This window comes from Propithecus coquereli, unplaced genomic scaffold, assembly GCF_000956105.1.
Source record: "Propithecus coquereli isolate 6110/MARCELLA unplaced genomic scaffold, Pcoq_1.0 Scaffold1, whole genome shotgun sequence".
NCBI lineage: Eukaryota > Metazoa > Chordata > Mammalia > Primates > Indriidae > Propithecus > Propithecus coquereli.
Window position 1 is genome coordinate 27,947,338 of NW_012133857.1, and position 24,662 is coordinate 27,971,999.

Below are 24,662 nucleotides of genomic sequence, written 5' to 3' on the forward strand. Positions count from 1 at the left end.
TAGTGTTGTAGGGGGGATTAAATGGGTTATTCACGTAAGGCGCTCAGGACAGTGTCTAGCACACAGCAAATATTATTTAAGTGCTAGCCACCAGGAGCAGCAGCACCATCTTCATCAAAATTATCATTAATTTTTGTCTTCAGTCCAGGTCTGGCCCCCAGGCTGCCAAGATTACCAATACGTAGAAAGAGGATAGGTTATGACATTAGACCAGAAATCATAGTTCTGTTTCTAGCTGTGTAGCTTTGGAAGGGACTTTACCTTTCTGATCATATAATTCTTGATCTGTAAAATGGGCATAAAGCACATGCCGTGAGAACAGAATGACTTTGACACATGCAAAGTGCTTAGAGAAGTGCCTGGCCCCCAGGACGTGCTCAAAATGCTTGGGACTAGGACCTCTTATTGGAAATACAAAGGTCCAAAGTCAGTGACTTTCTTTAAACATAATATTTAAGAAGCGTCAAACTGCCAGGTAATAGGAGACATTAATATTTTCATTTAAAAATTTTAATTAACCTATTTTAATAGAAACTGAATATAACAGGAAAAGGGTAGTGGTAATGGGTAAGCCACTACAATTAAAATGAGGGACAGACTCAGTTTAACATTAAGAGTATGTATGTTTTAGAAAAGTCCTGCCAGTGTTCTAAAACAATACATAAAGGGAATATTAGCTTGCTGAGAAAATATCTCAGTAATCTTAATTTCCCAGAGGGGGAAAAAAATCCCTCCAGCAACTAGACCTTATTTAAAATTATCTAAATATTTGTTTTTATTTTATATGCTTTTCATGTCTTCTTCCCAGTTCAACACAACCTTAAACAATCTCATTCTCTGAAAGAAAATGCAAAGTCCAAAGATTCTCATCTTTGGTGCAGACACAGGGCAGACTCAAGAATTCATAGTTTCAGTCATGGCTTTGACTTTCACACATGCTCTGATTTTAAAAATTCTCCCATTTAATTTACTAAACACTTAGTAGCTCTGTTATTGCTTTCTTACTGAAGGTTGCCAGTGAATCCAAAGAGGACAGGTAGAATGGAATTTTGGAACCAGACTGGAAGGGGAGACAGGGAGCCTGGCTCTCCCACTATTCACTGGTGCAACACACGCTGTCCCTGAGGGTTCTTATCTGCAAAACTAGGAGAGTAGTATCTGGGTTGTTCATCTCTCAAGATTTCCAGAAAGTTCATCAGATATACGTGAAAATGGTTTGTAAACCATAGATAAACATGAATGACATTTTTATTCATAGGGTAAATCAGAAGCTTTCAAGAACTTACCAGGGTGTGCACGCACACATTTAACATACTCTTGGGGATTTTTGGAAGTGACTTCAAGAACATAAGTTCAAGTCAAAAAAAATTTTCCAAAGCTTAAATTATACATGCTTTTAGTTTTATGTGCATCTCTCACTGTGCAAAACCACTCACAATCTTGGAAGTTTCATAGAGCTGATGAACTTGATTTAAAACACAATTAGCACAGTAGATATGCATGCAGGTTTTGGAATCATACTTTTTGGAGTTGGAATGGCAGCTTTGACACTCACTGGCTTTATGATATTGGACAAGCTATGTAACCTCCCTAGTGTAGTCACAAAAAGTTTAGCGAAATGCCTGCCACACGGTCTGCACTTGAGAAACATTAGCTCTTGCAGAAATTCTCTTGACATTCCAAAGCAATGCTTTATCATTGCCTAACAGTGAAAAAGAAGTATCAGGAACCCAGTATTTGACAATAGGGGAGCTGCTGGGGAAAAAAAGCCTAGAAACACAATTAAATACCTTCTCGATGTCTCCTGGAGGTATTAATTGATGAACCAGCTACTTTTTAATTGCAGTGGTTTGTTATATACTTTCTAAGTTGTCTATAAGGAATAAAATATTTTCACAAAAGTTTTTATTTGTCTAAATAACTATGTGCTTTGGTCAACAACGTAACTCTACTTTCATTAAGCTCACATAAGAAGTGTTTTCTCTCAAGTGCTCTGTTTAAGTCCATAATTTAGGCACAATTTGTAGAAGACTGTCCTTTGTGTTCAGCAGTCTGTGCCATGTGAGTATTTGAGGTGACTGCTCACTGCTCAGCTTCTGCCTTGATCCTCCCCAGGATGCTTTCGGCCACTGGGCTCTCTGTCTTTTGCCTCCGAACATTCCCAGTGTTATTCAGGCATGTTGTTGAGAAATGTCTTCTTCAAAACACCCAAGCAAAAGGCAGCTAGGATGGCAGCAACAGCAGGTTAATAAAAATATCCTAGTAAATATAATTTTTATTGGCTCCATGGTATTCCTGCATTTCAGTATGATGCTCATGCCTTTATCACTGCTGGCCCAACCAGAAGTCAAGACCTCATTATGCCATTGTCACTCTGTGCTCCAAGTGAATTGCTACTGAAAGTGAATCAGGGTACAAAATGCTGTGACACCCCTAGTTTTAAATACTTATCATGAACTGGGTTGTGTCAATTACTTGAAAGAATTAGTATTAGTTAGTGTATGCCAGATTGTTAGCTGTCATAGCTATACTTTTGTAAGGGAGGGGACACTCAACATACTCTGTACATAGTGAGGAAGTCCCATCACATGCATATCTCAAGGCCACTTCTTTCCCAGTACATCCTATTGGCCTTCTTGGTGTTAAGACAGGAACTTGAGGACTTGACAGCATCAGCTGCCACTTGGCTTTCTGTTTTGTGCAGAAACTAATAATCAGACTGATTTTAGTGATGATGACCTGGACCCACACATTCTTCTATGAGGCCAGGATTGCAAGTGGGGATTTCATGGGGTCATATTTTCTGAGGCATGTCTTCTAGAGACAGAGATTTACAGTAGTTAGAAATAGGAAATGCATCAAGGCCTACAGTCAACTACCTCTACTTTGTTCTTGCTTTCTACTGAGAAATCTGCTTAATAAGTGGAGGATAAATAATGGCACACAAGCTTCTTGGGGACGACCCAATCTGCTTGACAGGGTTGTGCTGCGGCACATCACCTATAAGATCCTCTATGTCTGTGACCACAGAAACGGAGTTTCTGAGTTGTATCATGATATGGCATTTTTATTTATAAAAATATCAAGATATTAAAGTATAAGTTTTTTTAAAAAAGAAATGTTAACACTTATTCATAATCTGTTTTCATTTCAGTAAGGATTACTATAAATGGATGAAATACTCCTAAGTGAAATCAGCTGATTTCAATAAAAGCATATGTAAAAGATGGTAAATTTCTTCTAGATGTTACAACTATAAGTCAGCCACTGGCCTAATTGAGAAAATGGAATTTTCATGGAATCAAATTCTTATGGCTAGAGGGGAAACTCAGAAATGATCTAATCCTAGCCAGGCATTTTACAGATGAATGAGGACTGGCATAATGGTCACAAAAAGACAACTACCAAGTGCCAAGCCAGGGTAACAAATCTCCTCTTTCTTTACACAACACTTCATGCAAAAGGGCTGGATTATGCTCCTCCTATGACAATAAAGTCATCAAAAAAATTTTTATTACCATCTTGATGAATTTTAGGCTTCTGAGCTTAGCGAATGAAAGCTAAAACTCCAGAGAGGCCCACAGAGGCTATAGACAGCACTCAACAATGATAAACGTTTCCCTAAGTATTCCACTAGATTTGGAAGCATGGGGGAAAATAGAGTCCACTAATCTCCCCTTACACTTGGGCCGACTTTAACCAAGTCATGACCAAAGTATGGTGATGTGAGAGAAGGCCACTACAAGAGAGGATGATCTCATATGTTGAAAATGGATGACTTGTCCGTAGCTACAACTCTAAATTATTAAAGAAAATATTTAAGTACAGAAAAAATAGAAGAAACAAGATGTTCTCCTAAGTCACAACATTATAGACTGAAGTCATATCTTACTCAGTTGTTACACTTTGAGATACTATGTAATGTCAAACCCTAATACAGGGAAAAATATTTTTAAACGGTTCCAGGTCACTGTACCAACCCAAGGAGCATGCACTATACCCTCTGTGAATGGTACAGGAGTTGTACAGTGTTCAACCTGTACGGCCTTACCCTGAAGACTTGTCCTTGAAAATCCCTTCATAAAATGTAGTATATCTAAGGTTGGGGGTAGACAGCCCTGAATACAGCTATAAACATACAACACAATCAGTAATATACGCTATATAATGTAGGATGCATATGCAAGATATCTCCGAGTTTTACTTTCCATCTTTTCTCCTTTCAGGGCATATAGTAAAATATGCAGAAGTTACTTAATTGGACACATAATATACTTCCACTGCATCTCTATTTACAAAGGTATGAGATTAGAGGATGCCGCTAGCTTTCCATACAGCATCAGTTGAAATTAAACTAATAAAACACATTTTCATTTTTCATTTCATAGCAATCAGCCATAATGATGAAGATGTTGCAAGGCCAAAAAAAAAAAAAAATCAATGAATAAAATACAAATATTTTTATATACGTCATTTTGAAGAGAAATAAACCATCCTGGTTATTCCTGACTCTCTTCTTCACGCATTCACCCCCAGCTCCTTTAAGATATTTGGGCGAAGTTAAACTATTCCTGGTAGGGAGTATGAAAGGAAGACCAGGGAAAGGACCACCTCTTCCCCAAGCACTGTGCGGTCCAAGTTTGAATTTTGACTACTGACTTCCTCTTGAGAACAGCATCCTTCTCAAAACTCTTTGCAAAAGCCTCCCTGCCATCCCCTTTCCCCACATCCACTGAGGGGTACATGGTCTGGCCTTTACCTGTAAAGCTACTGTTCATTTCAGGAACATCATCCTCCTCCTCATTCTCCGCATGGACTATGCCAGCATTTTGCATATCATTGTAGGACTTGGTTCGCTTCGGGGTCGACTGCGTGGAGCCAGACTGAAGACTATGCAAGGCATCCGTCGTGATCACTTTCCCACTGACTGGCTGGCTAGGAGGTTTGGGTGTCCCATAATAGTTTCCTAGGAGACGAAGAGACACATTTGCATGTTTCAAAAGGAATACCTTGTTTTTTCCAAGACTTCACATCCAAATCTCTAGGCACATTAAAAAAAAATTAAACTGGAAAACCAAAACAACCTGTATTTCATTTCTGGAATGCGTTAGAAAAGATGTCTATCCTATCCAGCTAGATACTGTGATTTCAGAAGGGAAGAGGAAAGCTGTATTGTTTTAGTGCTAAGAACCTACCAGGGCTAAAAACAAAGGAGGCTGTACTGAATAGTAAACCTTCCTCCTCATTACATCTGAATGTCAATTGGTCATCTTTTTACATATATGCTCCAGCATAATGCCGAATCCCATTTAGAGTGAGCCTCACAGAAAATAAAAAATTCATTACTGCCAGCATCCTTACAGGCCTAAAAAGTTGAGGTCACCTTCTCTTAATAAGGGGACTCTTCAAAAAGGAAGCAGGACAATATTTAAAAAGGAGGACAGTGAACACCACGTGGCGCCTCTTCAACTGAATGGCAGGCTTGACTCTTAGGGTCGTGCGGGGTGGGAACAAACCCCTGCCAAGTTTTAACAGAAAACCCTGTGCCAATGGCGCCCCCCCGTTATGGGTCACTAGTCCAGTAGTGGCCCATGTTCACTTTCAGCCGCTTTTCCCAAAGTTTGGCGTAGGTCCCACTACAGTGCGCTATGTGATTCTGAGCGGTACATAAATGCATTTTTTGCATTTTAGTTTTTTAATTTTAGTAGATATGTATATTTTTAATTTGCAACAGAGAAATCTCACTAGTATTTTATGGCAGCAACACAAATTTTGCCTTTAAAACTTAAGAAAAAAAGCAATACTTTAAAAAATGGACTTACGTTTAACTTAAAGTTTTAAAAGGCAGCTTTATATAATAAGAAATCATTTAATAATCAACCAAATAAATAATAGCAATGACAGTGTTAAGAGTTCCCTTTTGAAAACTTAAAAACTAAGTTATTTTTAAAAAGTTGTATTAAAGAAAACATTACATAAATAATAGAAGTGTTCTGATATGAACATGATAAAGGTAGTTCATGAATGATCAAAGTTTAAAGAACACAGTTTATATCAATAATATTCAGTGACTATACCATAAAAGACATCAATGTTAGAATGCTATTGATCCATTCGCCGTTTCATATCTTTTAGAGTTAGGTCAGGAAGATAGGAAATGAGAAGATAGGAAATGATGTTGAGACTGTCGATAAATTCTAACCAATATTTGTAATTCTATGCTTAGTAAAGCAGAATTTGTAAATTATAATAGATCCTGTATACACTGTTTCTTCCCAAGGATGCAAACTCATTGTTTAACCACAGTACATAGTTACATAACATACACATTTTATTATACAAGCACCAAAAAATGTGCAAAAGGAGACTAATATATTGGTCTTCATGAGACATACAGACGCTTTCATTAAGCTTTATCCTTTTAATTAAGATTTATTTTTAAGAGCAGAAGGTTTAATATTATTTCTTTAAAATGCTTGTTTGAATCATCAAATTTATGAATATACACACTCACTTTCTTTGAGAGAGGTGGAATAATAGTCTGTATCAGCAGGGGAATGTTGAACATAACAGATTTTAAAAAACACATAGTATATTCAAGGGCACCATGTTGAAATTTGAAGAATCCCAGGTAGAAATCTGATAAGCACACTCTCATGGCTTGTACTGTACTCAATGGTTAAAGTTTTTTCACAGAAGATGATCTACCAATTTCTTCAAAAAACTTCTTTCAGGTTTCATACTTAAAGGCATAGGAATTCAGCAGAACCAGCTTGGTAACTCTCTAATTAACTGAGGACTATTTATTTAGTTAAGTTCAGAAAAGTAAGATAATTAACTATTTAAAAAATAATCTCCACAGTGAGAAAAAAAAGAGAGAGAGAGACAAAGCTGTACTGAATTTAATTTTCATTCACTATTATACCCAAACATTATGTACATTTTGGAGGTAGACGTTAAACTAAGGCTAATGTCTATAAATAAGAACCTTCTACTGAAAGCTGTGATTGAAAAATGGGAGAGACAAAGTTGTACTGAATTTAATTTTCATTCACTATTATACCCAAACATCATGTACATTTTGGAGGTAGACGTTAAACTAAGGCTAATATCTATAAATAAGAAAGAACCTTCTACTGAAAGCTGTGATTGAAAAATGGGACCCTTTACTCATAATTTTATAATTATAATTTTATAATCATGCCACTCAGTTTCAGAGCCATTAAACTGAAGTCACAATCATAAAATTATCATCATTTAAAAATCAATTGAAATTTTAACATCCACAGTTACAACAGAAATAAATGTCTGGAAAACAAAGGTTCCACCTGAATTTGACAAATATGTGTGGATTTTCCATTAGGTGCGCACCTTGAGTTTTCAAGTTCAAAGTCTTTCTTAAGTTAATAAATTATTAGCAGATTTGTCAATGCAACTACATATAGCCTGCAAAACAATCCACTAGTGCACAGTAGTTTCCTGTTTTGGGAAATCAGTTCAAGATAGACTGGAGGCAGATTAAAGTGCATATTAATAGGTTAAACCATATGAAATTGCTGTTGAAGAAGATACACACTGTTTTCAAACATGAGCAATTTCATTTGGTTTAATGTAATGAACAGGCATTAGCAGCTCTGAGGAGCCTCAGCACACCATAGAGGCTTAGGAGAGACAGCCCAGAGTTCAAATCTCATCACTAACTAACTAGCTGAGCGACCCTGGGCAATCATTCGACTATTTTCTAAATTTTCTAATTGGGATTCTAAGAGAACCTAGTTTATAGCTAGAGTATCTGCTATGAGGATAAAATGAGATGGTCTATGTAAAGCCTTTAGCCCACGCTGAAGTCTGCCACTGGAGTGAGGCTGGGTAAATACAACTTAATGCTGACACACTGTATGGCTCTCATCTTTAAAATGAAGCCCATACTGAACTGCTGTGAGCATTAATGAGATAATGTACCTAAGTGCCTGGCACATGGTAACTGAGCACATTCATTTACCCTCGTAAAGGCAAACAAACCTGCCAATTACCAAATATCCAAGTCTTCTACACTACGTGAAATGGGAATGGTAGTATCAGCTATAGCGATCCCACAGGATTATTGTGATGATTAAGTAATGCAGGTTTTTTGAAGGTACTCTGTAAACTATAAGGTGTTACAAATATGAGTTGGTGTTATTATTCAGATCTCTCCAGTATTTCTTATTTCCCATACTGTAACCCACAACCTTTACAGAAAAGCCTCTATCTAGTGGTTTTCTAACTGCAGAGGGTTCAAACTTCCCTTCGCAGATGACGTTTTGGGAGATTTTTTGGTTGTTTTTTTTTTTTCTTTTTTGCTACACATTGTTTTAAAATAATTTGATTTAGTGATCAACATTTAAAAGTGGAATGTTTCCAATTAAAATCTGGATTCTCAGTGTCACTTGCAAAACTTCCAAGGTCTGGTTCCAGGGACTCCATTTTTATGGGCAATGTTGATAATAAGCAAGGATGTGTCTATAGTCAGCTCCTACGAATATACTCACTGCGTCAAAGAATTTTGCAGAGAAGCTTTTGCTCCTACTTTTGGTTCTGCCCTAGGCCTTGCCAGACAAACACCTTGGACCCAATCTAAAGCAGCGAGTGCCCCAAGGCTGGATGCAGGGACACAGACAGAGGCATAAGTAGGGATGTGAGAAAATATCAAACTTCAAAAGATCCTCAATAACTCACAAATCAGTCTTTGAGTGAGTTGATTTTTGGTGAATCTGCATGTGGCCCTGGGCTTTTGGCCAATGGGGTATTCTGCTGTGAACTGTCCTTACTGCCCAGCAACAGGCAGGGCAGGTCATGCCCTCTCCAGTTTGCCACAGTCACCACTGGTCCCCACTGCCTTTCCCCAGCCTATTCACCCTCTTACCCAACCTGCCTGGCCCCTTGGACATTTGAGCTCACGACCCCAACCTCCCAGAAAACTCTCTACCTTAGCAATAGTTTCCACTCTGTTCCTAATCAAGCAAAGTCTAGCCATGGCAGAAACACAAGCCTTACAGAGAGTATGCACCATGCACACAAGACTCCATGAGAAGAATATATGGATTATTTAATGGTACTAAATAAAAATCATTTAAAGAATTATAAATGGTTAAAAAATTAATTGGGGTTATCACTTGGCAGGCAGCACAGCGTCTAGGAGCCACGAGCCTGAATGTCCCGCAGGCTCTGCGTTCCCGAGACAAGCTTCCTGGGATGGCCGGGCTCCCTCCCAAGTGGGAACATGTTCCTCTCTGCTGCTATTTTCAGAACTGGTTCTACAACAAAGCTCAACAGGGATGGTGGCCAGGGAGGGAAGTGGAGGGCAAAGGAGGACTTCAGAGGAAGCTACTGCTGACCTTAATTAACAGGCACAATCTTTGGCCACGACAAAGCCGAAGAAAATATTTTCTGACACACATTTAAAAATTAATAGGGACTGCAAATCAATTTTTAGAGCTTTATAAAATATTTAAGGAGGACCGTAATCCTGGATTTTAAGCCAGAATGAATCAAATCTGCATGGCCTCTCAAAGTGTACAAATTTAGTATTCAGTCATTCACTCATGCATTCCCTTACAGAGAACACGTTTAATGCCAGATACTGTCCTAGGCACTGGGGGGAAAAATGTAAAAATGGAACTGAAACATGATATTCACATTGTATATGGTATATGTCAGTTTTCTAAAACTTCCATATGCAAACAATTAAGTTATATTACATGAAGATTCTGATTCAATAGGTCAGGGTGGGCTTAAGATTCTGAATTTCTAACAAGTTCTCAAGTGATGCTGATGCAGTTGGTCCACGGATCACCCTTTGCACAGCAAATGTACAGGGGACCGAGAAAATTCTTCTTTTGCAGATGAGGAACGTGGAGGCCCAGAACAGCAGAAATGCCTGTCTTAGGGCCACATGGCTGGTCCAGGGCAAATGGGGCAGGGGGGTACTTCCTACAGGACAAGCAGGAGAACAGGATGGCAGTGGCACCACTTGGCATGTAGAGCACACCTATTCGGCAGGGGCTGCATCACCCTCAAGGGGGCAAAAATGGCTTTTTATGTGTGTATGGGGGGGGGCAGAAAACCTTCCTCTCCTTATGTGTAAAGTACAGATGTGCATACAGTACCTGAATGCACAGACATCCAGCATACCTGATTTTGCCTTGGCCTCCAGGCCCTGAGTAGTCTGATCCTCGTCTACTCTCTGGGCACCAGTCCCAGTTCATTTTGCTTTGTTCTTTCTGCTCTGACCTCACTGGTCTTCTTTCAAGCCCCACATGTAAATTGCCCCCTTGTCATCTCACAGCTTGCACACACTCTTCCCTCTGCTCCTCCCCCTGGCACTGCCTACTCGGCCTCAGAGGCAGTATCTCTGACCCCACAGGCCACATCAGAGCCGTCCTTATCAGTTCTTTTATGTACTCAAGGCACCGTACCTCTCCTTCTTTGCGGTATTTATCGGACTGTGTAATTAATCGGTATCTGTCTTCCCCCCAGACGTGCTCCATGAGAGCAGGGGCCACATCTGGTTTTGTATACCGCTGTGTCCCTAGGCCTGACACGGTGCCAGGCTCGTACCATCACTCAGTGATTCATTACAGAATGAGTAAATGAACAAGTGGCAACAGTGCACATGAGTTCCAGCCTGGGATCCTCCCAAATATCTGTACTGTGGATCCGGTTTTTAATAACATGACTCATGGCAGCTTCTTTCCGGTCCATCAGTTACATCTGAATTACCACGGGTCTGCATCACTACACTTTGCCACTCACTTGCTCAGTACATGATGGCATCATTCATAGAACTGCGAGAACTTTTGCTTTACTCTTCCCGCCGGCCCCACCCTACAAACACATAATATAATACGACGAACATGCACAGAATGACAATAAGCCAGTGTCCTATAATTAGAAGTCTCTCCTTGCCAGTGCCATTTGGCTTCCACTCTAAGACCAAAGAGGACAATGTAAGTTAACAGTTCAATGAGCTGGGCAAGGCAGGGATGTCTCTCTTTTAGCCTTAGTTCCCACAGTATGAAGCCAAGATAAAAACGGTACCTACCTAATCAGGTTTTTGTCAAGATCAAATTAGATAATGTATGTAAAGGACTCAGCACTGTGCTTGGCATGATGCTAGCATATAATAAACCCTAGCAGTCTTCGATCATGCCTGATATCGTGGACAGATAATAAATAGCCTTAACATGTAGAAGAGTGTACTATCAAAATACATATTCAAAGAACAATATTTTAAAAGTTACTTTTGTTGTTCACCTATTAAATGCTACTTCCCAAACATTCACTTACTCTAATCTTACAAAGAAGCATCAATATTCCCATTTTCAGATGAAGAAACTGAGATTCACACAATTCATAAATGATGACTGGCTTCTAAACACAGATTGTTTATTTCCAACATCTCAACTCCAGGAGTTCTTAACTCCAGGAGTCTTTGGGGATCCCTGAACAGGAAAGTAAGCAAAACTTCCCCGGCCCCAGCACCCCCATCTTCATATGCAGAGGAATAGCCAACTGCAGCACAGATTTCACTTGGTCACTTTCATTATCAACAGAGAACATTCCATGGCAGAGTCTGCCAACAGAGCTTATCGCAGCAGACTGCTTCCAGGGCCTGCCAAAGAATAGGACTCCAGACAGTCTCGTTTTCTTCAATGACCAAACAAGAATTCTCTTCACCCCTGTTTTATCTCTGTGTCCCCAAAAAGTATACTGTTGGCAGCTGCTTTTTTGTAGACCTTCTAGGAAGCAAAACAGTAACATTATTGAATGCTGACATCCCCTTGCTAATTAACATGTAGAAATATGCAACCCATAACTCCAATTTCAAATGTCACCCCGGCACTGCACTTCTACGCTGAAGGAAACCTTTGCAACGCTCGAAGTGTATAATTAGGCTCTTCTACCCAGAGGCATTTGTAAAACAGGCATGTTTGGAGCCACCCCCACTGAATAGTTCATCCCTTGTAAACTCCCTTCTAGAGAAGTCCCAAGGGCTGGCTGAAACAGCAACCTGTCTTACAGAGCAAAAATGTCAACAGAAAAAAAAAGGAAAGCAAGGCAAAGGAGAGATGGTTCAGCTGATTTATTTTAAGCATCATATCAAATAAATTAGCTCGGTGCAATAGTTAGGAAGTTGGTCCAAGGAGGAAAGACAAGCCCGTTCTTGTCTTCTTTGCCTTGTTTTGATGCTGATTCTGTCCAGTGACAGAATGTGGACTTGGTTCAATTGCAAAGTAGAAATCAATGACAAACTCTACTAATAACTTCTGTGCCTTGTAGGGATGACAGTCAGGTTCCTTCTGTAGCCAGGAAGGGGCTCTACTCTGATAGGGGTACACGCTACTGTCAGTACTACAGCTGGTGGAGGGTGGAAAGTTTCAGGATGAAACTCCTGCCCCACCCTGCTAAAGCTGGCCCTATTACAGTGTTTCTTATTTTAGCAAATTGTACCACTACCTATCCAGTTACAGAAGACAGAAACAAGGAGTCATCCTAGGATTATCATCACCTGTCTATCCTATCTCTCTCTTACAATAACCAATAAATTATCAAAGCCAGCTTTTTAATCACATACATATATCCAGATTAAGTTGACTCTTCACTACCAACCACCACCAATGCAGTCCAAAGTTACATCCAACTGGGGTTGCCAGATAAAATGCAACACAGGGTCTTCTGTGTTTTTATTTGCTAAATCTAGCAACCTAACTCCAACTTACCCATCAGATCTCACGTCAATTACTACTACTGCAGAGACTGCTTTTCCCAGTTCCAGAGACATTCAGTCTCCCCCTGCTATGGTCTCTTTTAAAGACCTTCACACATTTATAGTTGTATACTTACTAATATTTGTCTGATTCTCTGAATAATGCATCTTGTCCACTCGACAGTAAGATCCCTAAAGACAATGATCATATCTGCTTTTGTCCTGCATTTTATCTTTAACGAATAAATGAATGAAGGCACAAACTAAGAACTGAGGCTACAAAAGAAGTATCAGTTTTCAGGCAGCAGGGAAATAAATACCATCCCAGTTCTGCAGCGACAGGTCCTGGGCATGGCACTTGGCCAAGCTTTGTTCCCAATTCCCTGTAGTGTCTTAGACCAATCCTCTGGATCTCAGTTCTGCCATCAGAAGAGAAGAAATTTACCGCATTTCTAGCTCTAAAATCCTACAATCCTGCCAGTCTAAGCCTCAAACAAATATTGGGCCTGAAAGACAATTCTGAAGGTTATTGGGCCTTGAGGTTTTATTGGTTCACTCTACTTCTCTGCCATCTCGTGTGTCACAGAATGTATCCACAAAAGAAGATCACCACTCCTCTAATATCCTCTTTGGGAGGATTCAAAATGATGATTTTTTTTTTTTTTTTAAAGGAGCTTAGCTCTTAAGATAGGCTTAGCTTGGTGAAGTTGGCTCGTGAGAGGAGAGATCTTGCTGAGCAGGTCCTCACCCTTTCTTTCAGAAGCTTTTATTCTAAAACTACACTGTAAAACATGGCAGCCACCAGCCACGTGTGGCTACTTAAACTTAAATGAGTTCATATTAAATTAAAATTAATTTAAAATTCAGTTTCTCAGTCACAAGAGCTGTATGTGACTAGTAGCTACCAGTGTGGACAGCTCAGAATAACTGGACATTTCCAGCACTGAAGAAAGTTCTGCCTGGCTGGCAGGGGTTCTAAAGGAAGCAGGGTGTGGTTGCTTCTCCTCCCTTTCTAGAAACCATCCTTCGAACCATCTCTTGGTTCATCACACTCACTTTCTTCAGATTCAGGCCTTGTGGCCCATGCTGACTATTCCAAGCCTCTCACTTGACCTGACATAATCCTTCCATAAACTTCTCTTCCCCCAGGGTGTTCTCCCCTGACACTAGATTAGATGGAGCACCCTTGTTCTAGGCTACTCTCAGAACACTCATCACTTTCCTTAAAATTGGTTACATTTAATTTGCCTCACAAGACTGAGGGGCTGTAGACTCTGGAACCAAAGAGCCTCAATTTGAATCCCGGTTCTATCTCTGGCTTACCATGCAAACTCGGAACAGATCATCAGCATCTTTTCTGTAAAATGGATGCAAATGGTACCCACCTTACAGGGTTATTAGGAAGATTTAATGAGTTGCTACATACGATGCACTTTGAAGAACACCCAGCAGGTAGTATGTGCTGCACAAATGTTAGCAAAAATAAATAACTAAAAAGCACGAACACCTTCAAAGGCAGTAGTACTCCTTTGACATTCTGCCCTGTACATCCCGTCGCTTGCCTTGGGACAGTGTTTGACCTAAAATAAATGCTCAATACATACTTGCTGAAATGAAGTATATGTGAATAAAAGGGCTTACTTTAAAACTCCACTACCAGAAACTTACCCTATAGTTACAATAGTGCATCAAGGCATTTGCACAAGGTTACTCACTGGAGCACTGTTTATAAAGCACCACCAAAAAAGTGGAGGGGGGGAGATGAGGTAGGGAATCTTCCTAAATGTCCATCCACAAGGGGCTGGGTTCAATAAATTATGTATATTCATATAGCAGAATACTGTGCAAATAAATAGTCTTCACTTTAAAAGCATAAAGCAGAACTGTATCAGGTAATGTGGAAAGATCTCCAAGGTATGTTAAGTGCCAAAGGCAAGAATAGAGGGAAATACATAAGAATACACATGTATATGCTGTTTTTGCGTAAGTTTTCTGAACATTTGCACTAGATTATTTAGCAATAGTTACCTATAGGGAAAACGGGAAGCAATTTGGACTTAGATATTTTTAAGTTCTTTACTATAAGAATCATTTCATCATGTACACTTATTATTTTTACTTCAAAATTTTAAAGTGTCTTGCTTTAAAGAGTGCTTTGTCTTGTGGTGGTACACTTTTCCTTATTGGAACCAGTAGAGGCCAAAAGAAAGAAATTTGAGGAGGGAAAAAAAGATGGGACAAGAGAGTACCTTGGAAGTAAATACAGTTGACCAGCAAATCTGCTGGTTTCTTGACTACTAGGGAGGAGGGAATCCAGGAGGGTGGCAATTTCGGACTAGTTGTGGGTGTGTAAATACAAGAGCTAATGCTGATTGAGAGCTTACATGTGTCAGATACTCTGCTAAGCCCTTTCCAATTATTGTCTCATTTAGTCCTACCTCTGAGGAAGTGCTATTACTGTCCTCATTTTACCGAAGGGAGAATGGAGATATGGAGCCTTAAGTAACTTGCCAGAGGGCGCACAGCTCAACAGCAGAGGGGCCTCGAATCAGACTCAGGCAGCGTGACAACAGAGCCTGCATGCTCATTGGTGTCCAGACAGCAGCCACCATCAAGGGACTAGTGGAGAGCGGAGGCCAAAGACAGAGGAATCTTTCTAAAGACCTCTCCAGCCCTATTCCTATGACGATATCTGGCATTTAATAAAAATTCCATTTTGCACTCAGCTTATAAAAGTCAACGTAATATGCTCCAGTTGGTTCCAAGAAATTATGAGCCATCTCCTATGGTAGGGGAAATTTCACTGCTAAAAGGTCAAAGGCTGAAGAACACTGTACAGTCAAACGGATTAAAAGCAGAAAGGATTAATCTCGAGCGTAAGAAAATTTGAACTCCAAAATGACCAAGTAACATTCACAAAAACCATCGTTTTATATCAGACAGACAGACAGACAGACATTTTCTGAAAAACGTTTCCCTATAGCTACACACCAGGAAGTTCGGTTAAAGTACTAATGGGTTATTTTCCATAATTTTGTAGTTACAGCCAAGATATTCTTCCCGGGGTTTTCAGGAAAACATCCAAGGGACAAACTGAGCTAGGTTTGCTTCCTGCTCTAGTATTCTAGAACTGGCTGTACAACCTCGAAAAAGTTATTTAATGCCTCTTGGCCTCAGCACCCCAATCTAAAAATTCAGTGATGATAATAGCTACCTGTGTCACAATGATAAAATTAAATGAGCAAAAGAACAGCTTGATTTCTCACATAAACATCTTAGTAAAGTGAGTTTATTTTCCATCTTCCAAGTTAATCACAAGCTTTTCCTGTTCAACCCAATACTCTTTGTATTTATACAACCACTCCCACCCCAACCTCTCCCAAAATGCAAATGAATGTTTTGCATATTAGGGGACTCAAGCTGCCCAGATGGGCATAATATTAATAACTGATTTCAGATAAGGACAATTCACTCCCTGCAAACCAAAGAGGACTCACACTTGCTCTATTCACCGCCATTGACTTTTTAGCTCAATTCACATAAACAACATGTGAAGATAACATGTTGACGACACGTTGAAGAAACTTCCTGTACATGCCCTCAGCCCCCACCTCGCCATACTCCTACACCTTAATCATTCTTGGATCCCCACCCAGCCCACCAGCAACCTAGTTACATCCCAACACATACTTCCAGAAAACTAAGTCAATTGATTAATTGGGAATACTAAAAAAAAAAATTCCTGAGTTCAAATGCAAGAATTTGATTAACATCTAAACACTGCCCAGTGAATATTCACCATTTGGAAATGAGCAGCAGGTACAAAGATAACAAAAGCGCCCTCCCTTCCAAAGAATATCAAACCAGAAACTGCGTACCCAAGATCCATGATCATCGCTTGAGTGTTAGCCACTGCCTGTAACTGGGACTATTATCATATCAAAGCTGTAATGTCTCTAATAAAGTAATAATTTACTTTGTATTTACCCTTTGTTTTTAGTCTAATCTTTAAACTGCCCCTGTAATTGTCTAATAAATCCAAATTTCAAGAGTTTATAAAGAAATATACATAAAAACTTGACCAAGTTAATAATTTAACCTAATTAACAATATCTTATACTATTTCTGTCTCAAATAACAAAACTCCCAAAAGCAATCAAGCTATAATATTATTTTCAGAAAATGTAACTTTTTTCTCCCTACATTTGGCTTTTACCTAGCGATCTCATTTGTGGGATCTCATCCTATGGACATATTTTCACCTGTGTGAAAGGATGTATGTTCATGTTATTTAATTCACCAGTGTTTTAACATATCAAAAATTGAAAATGACCCAAATGTTCATTCAGAGGGCAGTAGCTAAATAAATTATGGTATGCCTACACAAAGGAATTATATAGCCATTTAAAAAAGGAGAAAATAAGAAGTGCTTTGTTACTAAATTGCAAAGACCTATTAAGACATACAGTTAATAAAAAGAGCAAGGTACCAAACAGCATGTATTGTATACCACCTTTTGTGGAAAACAGGGAAGAAATAAGAACATACATACAACACACACGTGTATGTACACATGTGCACATGCATGTTTGTATTTACATAAACAAACTACAGGAGAGTAATCAGAAACTAATGACATTGTTTGTAATAGTGAATTGGAGACTGGGCACGTGGGAGACAGGCATATGGAGGAGATCACTTACTAAATATTTTTAAAACATTTTGCTTTATGAGCCATGTAAATGTATTTTCTACTAAAAAAAACATTAAAAACCAATCAAAAAATGACATTCCATTTCTTAAAGATTAAAACAACACTACTTATAGGGTCACATTTTGTGATTAATCATGATTCTTCCTCCTCTTCTTTCTAATACCATACATGTCCATATTAAAAACAACACACACACACACACACACACACACACACACACACTTTTAAATTGATAAATCAAAGGAGATAACTCCTAGAGAAAACCAAAAACTATTTTTAAAGAAGTCCACAAAGTCTTATTCCATATATTTTGTTACATCAGTCATATTAAGGTGAAATGCAATTTCCTCTTTTTGTTTAGAGCTCCCTAAATATTAGACATCCACAAAACATTTTTGCCTAGAAGGCTCTGGATCCTCTAAAGTGCCCAGGAGAGAAGCATCCTCAATGCCCCTGTGCAGGTAAGCTCACCTTCATAGGTCCCGACTTCCAGAAGAGTCCCACTTTGCTCGAGGTCCAAGAACTCCTTCACAGTCAGAAAGTTATAATCCACGCCAGGCACTTCTCCTTCTCTCGGGGATCGGGTTGTGCCTGCACCAGAAAAGACAAAGGTACCAGAAACCGTCAGTCAACTAAAACAGGAAGTTCCACATCCAGGTGTAATTAAAATAACCTGTTCAGTAAGCTGGCGTACCTAAGAATCTGCCAATGTATCTGTCCAGATAGGGACACAGTAAAAGCCATTTCTTTCTAATAGAACAGCATCCTCACTTCCACCCTCCAGTGCCTGGGACCCTCGAATGAAAGAAAGAGAAAACCAAGCACCGCTCAGGTAATCTAGAGAGAGTTTTACCATTTTTCAAAATGCACTGAATAAAAAAGGTGAACTGGATTTTATACAGACAACAGTCATAATCAGCAGCTTTTAGGACTCTAGTAAATACTAAAGTTATCCACCTTAAGCTCAGAGCCTAAGGGGTTTATATTTTTATCACAGGCCTCAAAATTCTTGTGTTCCTCAATACCTCCAGCAAGTTCCGATGTAATAAGCCCTTTGAAGAAAATGACACCCACTGCATAAACACACCACTGGAGAAATGCGATTGCCCAAGATCTGTGGTTGGACATCTCCCAGGAATTAAAATGCTGCTGCTTCTCATGTAATTAATATGTTTGGTAAAAAGAGGCCACCCATGAGTTCTGACTAGAGAGAAAGGATGGTGCATTTGCTAGAAAATACTCCCCAGGTCATCTTCTTGATGGCGAATAAATGTAACAATTCCTTTTTTGAAATAATATAGAACCTCCAGAGTACAAAAGTCATCTAGCTCATGTTGGTAGGCTGTGGACCTATCATTTTAGCCCAGTGTCAACCAAAAGTATAGAAGCCATGAGCAGAAGGTGGTTTACACATAAACCAAGCAAAGAAAGTAAACCAAGAAGCAAGTATGTAGTGCATCCTAGGTGCCTATGGTAAATATTATGGGCGATCAACAAAGGAGCAAAATGTGATTTATGCTCCTATTTTCAAGTTAGGGGTATGATCGACATAGCTTAGTTTGCAAGGCGTCATTACCAATGGTGATAGTTTAAGGTCAACCTTTTCCTACATAATAAGGAAGGATTTTTTTCCTCTGCCTGGGATTTCTTTGTTGAACTTTAATGCAATTAAATAACCAACTGCACATACCCAGCAGCTCTAATGCTCCTAGCACCGTGAAGTCTCTGATCACTTGCCTGAGGGTGTGACCATGTCCACACATCCCCACTGGATATCCGTAATTCTCAAAAGTCAAAAAACTCAACACTTGTTGCATGTACTTTACTCAGGCTGAATACATTTTTAAATGCACCCAATTTTTCTAATATTAATATCTAAAATCTGAGTCTTTTAAATAGCTGCAAATTGTCCACAGAATGGTTGAATCATACATGTTTGCGTCTCACACTCAGCATACTGGGGCTTTCTGGTTAAAGAAAGCTGCTCCTGTATTGTCCAAAAGTCTACTCTTACACTGTTTCCTAATTTGTTCCCATTTCTGCCTCCCCTGGCAGAGGATGACAAATCCCTGGAGGTAGTTCACAACTTTTAAATTGACATCCCAGGTGTCAGGCACAGGAAACATAAAGATAGCACCATGTACTGTTAAAGAGCAGCGATCTGGAGTGGGAATAATGGGTTCATGGTCTAGCTCTCCAGTCTGTGTTCCTGGACCAGGAGTCCAAGCTTCCTTAGCTTCTGCTATTTCTCAGTGTCCTTGTTTGCACAACAGGAATAATAATAGCACCTGACCCATAAGTTTGTTGTGTGTATTAAATGAGATAATTCTTTTAGAGGGCTTAGCTCAATTATTGTTAGTACATTTCACAGTTTATGTTATTCAAAGGCCAAAGGCTTTGATGTGGGAACAGACTTGGCATGTTGGAAGGAGGGCAAAAGGCAAGCGTAATTGCGGCAGAGTCATGAAAAAGAGGCAGGAAATGAGAGCGAGAGGCCAGAGTATGTAGGCCACAGAAAACACTTCATATTTTATTCCAAGGATGATGAGAAGTCATCTTTAGAATGGGTTTTGAGCAAGGTGGCGCCTTGATTTGATTTTCATCTTTAAAAGATCTCTGGCTTCATGGAGAACAGGCTGTGGGCACGGTAGGGCAGGAGGTGGGTAAGAAGAGAAGCAAGGAGACCCGTTAGGAGGCTGTTACAGTGTCCACGTGAGGGTTTCTCAGGGTGTAGACTAGAACAGTAGGACAGGAGTGGTAAGAAGGGGTCAGGTTTCTACTACAAAACATGAATATTTTAAATAGCTATAATAGGACAGATGTATTAAAAATATGTCAACTCATCGCACCACACTAGGTCTATATTTTCAAGACAGAACTAACAGAACTTGCTGATGGACTGGATGTAGTAGGTAAGGAAGACAGAAGAGTAAAGATGGAAATACTTACCGTTTGACTTGGGCAAATGGGATGCGCCATTCACAGAGATGGAGAAGACTGGGGAGTACCTTGGGGGTGGGGAAAATCGAGAGTTTACTTCTGGACGTGTTAAGTTTGAGATGCCTGTTAGACACCTAGGTGCAGGGAGCTGGAGGACAGCTGACCCATTAAGTTTGAAGGTCAGAGTGGAGGGTGAAACATAAACTTAATGATACTAGGGGTGATCAGCTGATCAGTAAACCAACGGCATTTGAAGGCAAGATAAAGAGAAGATCTAGGGAGAGAATGTAGAGAAAGAAGCCAAGAAGTTTGGATTGAACACTGAGGCCTTCCAGCTTGGAGAACCTGGGAAGAGGAGGTAGATGCTCAAAGCAGACTAAGATGCCAAAGCCGGCAAGGCAGAGGCAAAGCAGGAGGGTGGGATGTCGTGGAGCCAAGTGAAAAAGCTGCTCAGCCAGCTACTTGTAAAACGCAAATGGTCCACACCATACTGGGAAATTCCAGGGCCGTGCAAGAATAGAATCTCTTTGAAACTTGCTGTGAGAGGATCTGTCCTAAATATGTTCTGTATGGCAACTCTCATACACAGCCTCCATACCCAAGTTTCCACTAACTCAATCCATTACAAAACAAATGAGGATAAAATAAAACCAAACAAAAAAAATTTGTTTAGTTTTGCAAGTCTTCCTAAACCAGAAAATGTTGGATTTTTTTTTTCTCCCTCTGTAGTCATCTTATCTCTGCCATTTCTTTCAACGATGTTTTCAGAACTAATTTGTCAGATTTTCTACAAAGACAACACTCACCCCCGGGTCTTAATTTCCTAAAAGGATACAAAATAATCGAGAAGCTCAAAAATGGCTTGATTTGAGAGGAAAAATAAAACAAGCAGATACCATTTTCGCATGTAAATAAAAATACTTAAAATGGCCTTTGGGCTGCAGGGGAAGGGGGTAGGTGGGTGGGTGGGTGGAGAAGTCTCCACCCACGAAACCTTCGGGGTTTATTACTCACACAAAACCTTTCCACGCTGCAGGCTGGCAAGAGGTTTATTCCTGGTTATCCTCTGAGCAACCCACCCTGGGTCTGAGCCAACCTGACCGGGCTCCATTCAGCAATGCTATGGAGAAAAGGACCCAGGGAGGGGACCCCGCCTTCTCTTTTCTTGTAGCAGAATGACGGGCTGCCGGCTGGACACACGCCTGGCAGATGGCATTTCAAAGGGTTTTCAGGAGCCATCTGGGGTGGGTACAATTATTACAAACCACGCTTCTAACAAAGCCAGAAGGGTTACTTCCTGACAGAAGAAGAGTAAAACAAATTCTACCATGTTTTCTCAGGGACAGCATATTTAAAAAAAAAAAAAAAAAGCCACTAAGCTGACAAACCAAAGTTTTCCTCAGCCTACAATACTGCCTTCTGTTTGTCTAGAAATTGGGCCAACAATATCCTGCAGTTATTAGCTTTAAGCTAATAAACACAGTGCCTCCCCCCTCCACCTTACAAAAGAAAAAAAAAAAAGATTATCAAACACTGGGAAAAGAATAATAGCTTCCATTTCTTGGATGTTTACTTATGTCCCAGGCAAGATGTTCAACACTTAATCAATACTATTGTATTCAATCTTCACAAGAAACACGGAAATAAGAATTACCACCACTCTCATTTTATTGGTGAGGAAGCTCAGACTCAGAGAGGTAAAGTAACCTGCCCAAGGTCACATAACAAGTAGGCTGGACACAGCCATGAGCTGAACACAGTCTGACTGTAGCATCCCTTGTTCTAAACCATTGTTGTCCAATAGAACTATGTGCCTTGACAGAAACACTCCATATCTGTGCTGTCTAGCTACATGTGGCTATTGAAAAGTGGCCAGTGTAGCTAAGTAACTGAATTTTAAATTTTATTTAATTTTAATTACTTAAATTTAAATAGCCACAATGTGGCTAGTGGCAACGGGGTTGGCCAGTACAGCTCTAAACCATGAGAGTATTTTAGTTGCTGCTTCATACTATGTTCAGTACCATGCCACAAAGCACTTTTAGCTGTCAAAATAAAAACAAGAAACATATATTAAACAATAAGACATCTTGAACTGATATAAGAAAACCTTCCTCTTCAAAAAAAACAAACAAACAAAAAAAAAAACACCTCTTATCTGCTTTGGAAATGATCTAGTCAAAGTCTATGCTTTGTCCTAAAGATTCTATTTGCTTCCTATTGGCTGTGGTCTCTTGAAAAAAATCTCCTTAGATATTTGTGGTAGCATGGTTTGTAACAAACAAAACAACACCACAACAAAAGCAGCCCTCCAACACACAGAAAATCAATGTCCATGAATATGAGAACGATTGAATGAAATTTGGTCCAGCCACCCTCAGGAAAATGTCGTAGCTACGTAATGGTAAATGGTAAAGAATGATTAGATCTGCATTCCGATACCAGAATGAATGCCTATAATGTGCACTGAAGTGATACAAACAAGTTAGAGAATAAGACATAAATGATCACTGCATTTCACTGACAAATAGAAAAGGGAAGCCCTGTGTGTGTTGCATGTTTTATGACTTCATATTCACATAGTTCATTGGGTGGAATGATACTAAACCCTTAAAAGAGGTAACCTCAGAAAGGTGGCTTCAGAAGTGAGAAGAGATGAAACGACTGTTTCTTTCTTTAAATATCACTCATATTCTGAATTGCTGAATTGTACTAATGGGCATGTAGTTGCTTTGGCATTTTATAAATTAAATAAAACAATAATTTAAGAAATATTTTAAGACCTGATTCTTGGGCATTCTACTTAAATATCTTCAATATTAACTTAGTCCTTGCAAACATGCAAAGGAATTATAGGCTCCACACAAACAGCATATTCTACGGTTTCCCATCTCATAGTAAGCCAGCATCAAGGTCAGTAACAGCTGCCTTTAGCTAGGAATAGGAATATATACAAGTGGAGGAGAAGGTGGTACTATTTTCCACTTGATTTTATATTTAAACCTCAAACTGTTCATCACTTAAATAGAGTCCTTTTAAAGTGTTGAAGTACCTATAAGATTTGCACCCGAACAGTAAATACTGTCAACTCTTTCCACCACTAGATCATAACTTAATTAATTTGAGCTATGCCCTACTGAATGTCTCAGAATGAATTAGCAATGCCCCCAAAGTTAGCCCAGTAAAGCTTAAGTGGCTCCTTGCTTCTTATGCACATTTTATGGTTCATAAACTTTTAGTGTACCTAGCTTCAGTAACCCTGGCTGAGGAAATCAGAAAGTGACCTTCCTTATCATCAAACTCCACAAATCATAGCCAGAGAAAGGAAACTGGACTGGAAGCTCATTTTCTCTCCTTATTCTAGAAATTCTCTTGAAATTCCAGTTGAGGCAGCAAAAGCATCCTAACGATGAAGCACGGATGAGCCATTTCCTCCTGCTTATGTTCCCAACACCACCAGGTTTCAAGACAAGCCATCTATGTTGAGATCTCACTCAGCAACTGTCCACATGGTCTCAAGGCCAGATTGTTAATAAGGAAATCATCACCGCGTAAGATTAAATTGTCAATACCCAGGGATAGCACCTGCTGTGAAATTAATCTAGGTCCTGCTTATCAAAATCTAACAGGACTTCAAAAAATTATAGTCACTGCAACTACCTCTATGTTAAGGACAGGTAATTTTCTACTATCACATAATCACCTGCATTTGGTATGTATGTAGGATGGCTTCATGCTGTCCTTTCTTTAGTTGATGGAGAGGGTGCACAGTAGCATGTGCTGGCCCCGCCAATTCATTCAACTACCTACCTCTCTCACAGTTTTTGCCATTATCTGAGGACCCGCAGTACTAGTCACTGAACATCTTACCCAAACCGCTTTAAAAAAAAATTAAATATATTCATGTAAGAGTAAATACTTAAATGTCAAATATCTATTAGAATGGGTTAAATTTTTTTTACAATACCAAATGCTGGCAAAAATACGGAGCAACCAGAACTCTCATACCTTGTTGGTAAGAATGCAAAATGGTACAACCACTTGGGAAAAGAGTTTGGCAGTTGGTTTAAAAAAACATAAATTTACCAAATGACTTAACAATCACACTCTTATACACACACATACACACACACACACACACACACCCAGAGAAATGGAAACTTACGTTCACACAAAACCCTATACACAAATGTTTATGATAGCTTTATGCATAATCACCCAAAAATGGGGGGGAAAAACCCAAATGCAGTTCAACTGGTG

At 39.5% G+C, this 24,662-nt stretch overlaps 1 protein-coding gene across 6 annotated transcripts in view; it reads right to left on the bottom strand.

Annotated features, from left to right (window-relative positions):
- MAGI1 (membrane associated guanylate kinase, WW and PDZ domain containing 1) overlaps window positions 1–24,662 on the bottom strand; it is a 719,842-nt gene that overhangs the window by 113,361 nt on the left and 581,819 nt on the right. For all 6 annotated transcript variants that reach the window (XM_012638256.1, XM_012638264.1, XM_012638250.1 and 3 more), the window contains exons 3-4: window positions 17,934–18,053; window positions 4,760–4,966 (exon numbers count right to left, since the gene is read on the bottom strand). In XM_012638256.1, the coding sequence (XP_012493710.1) occupies window positions 4,760–4,966; window positions 17,934–18,053 (327 nt within the window). The remainder of the gene's footprint in view (window positions 1–4,759; window positions 4,967–17,933; window positions 18,054–24,662) is intronic.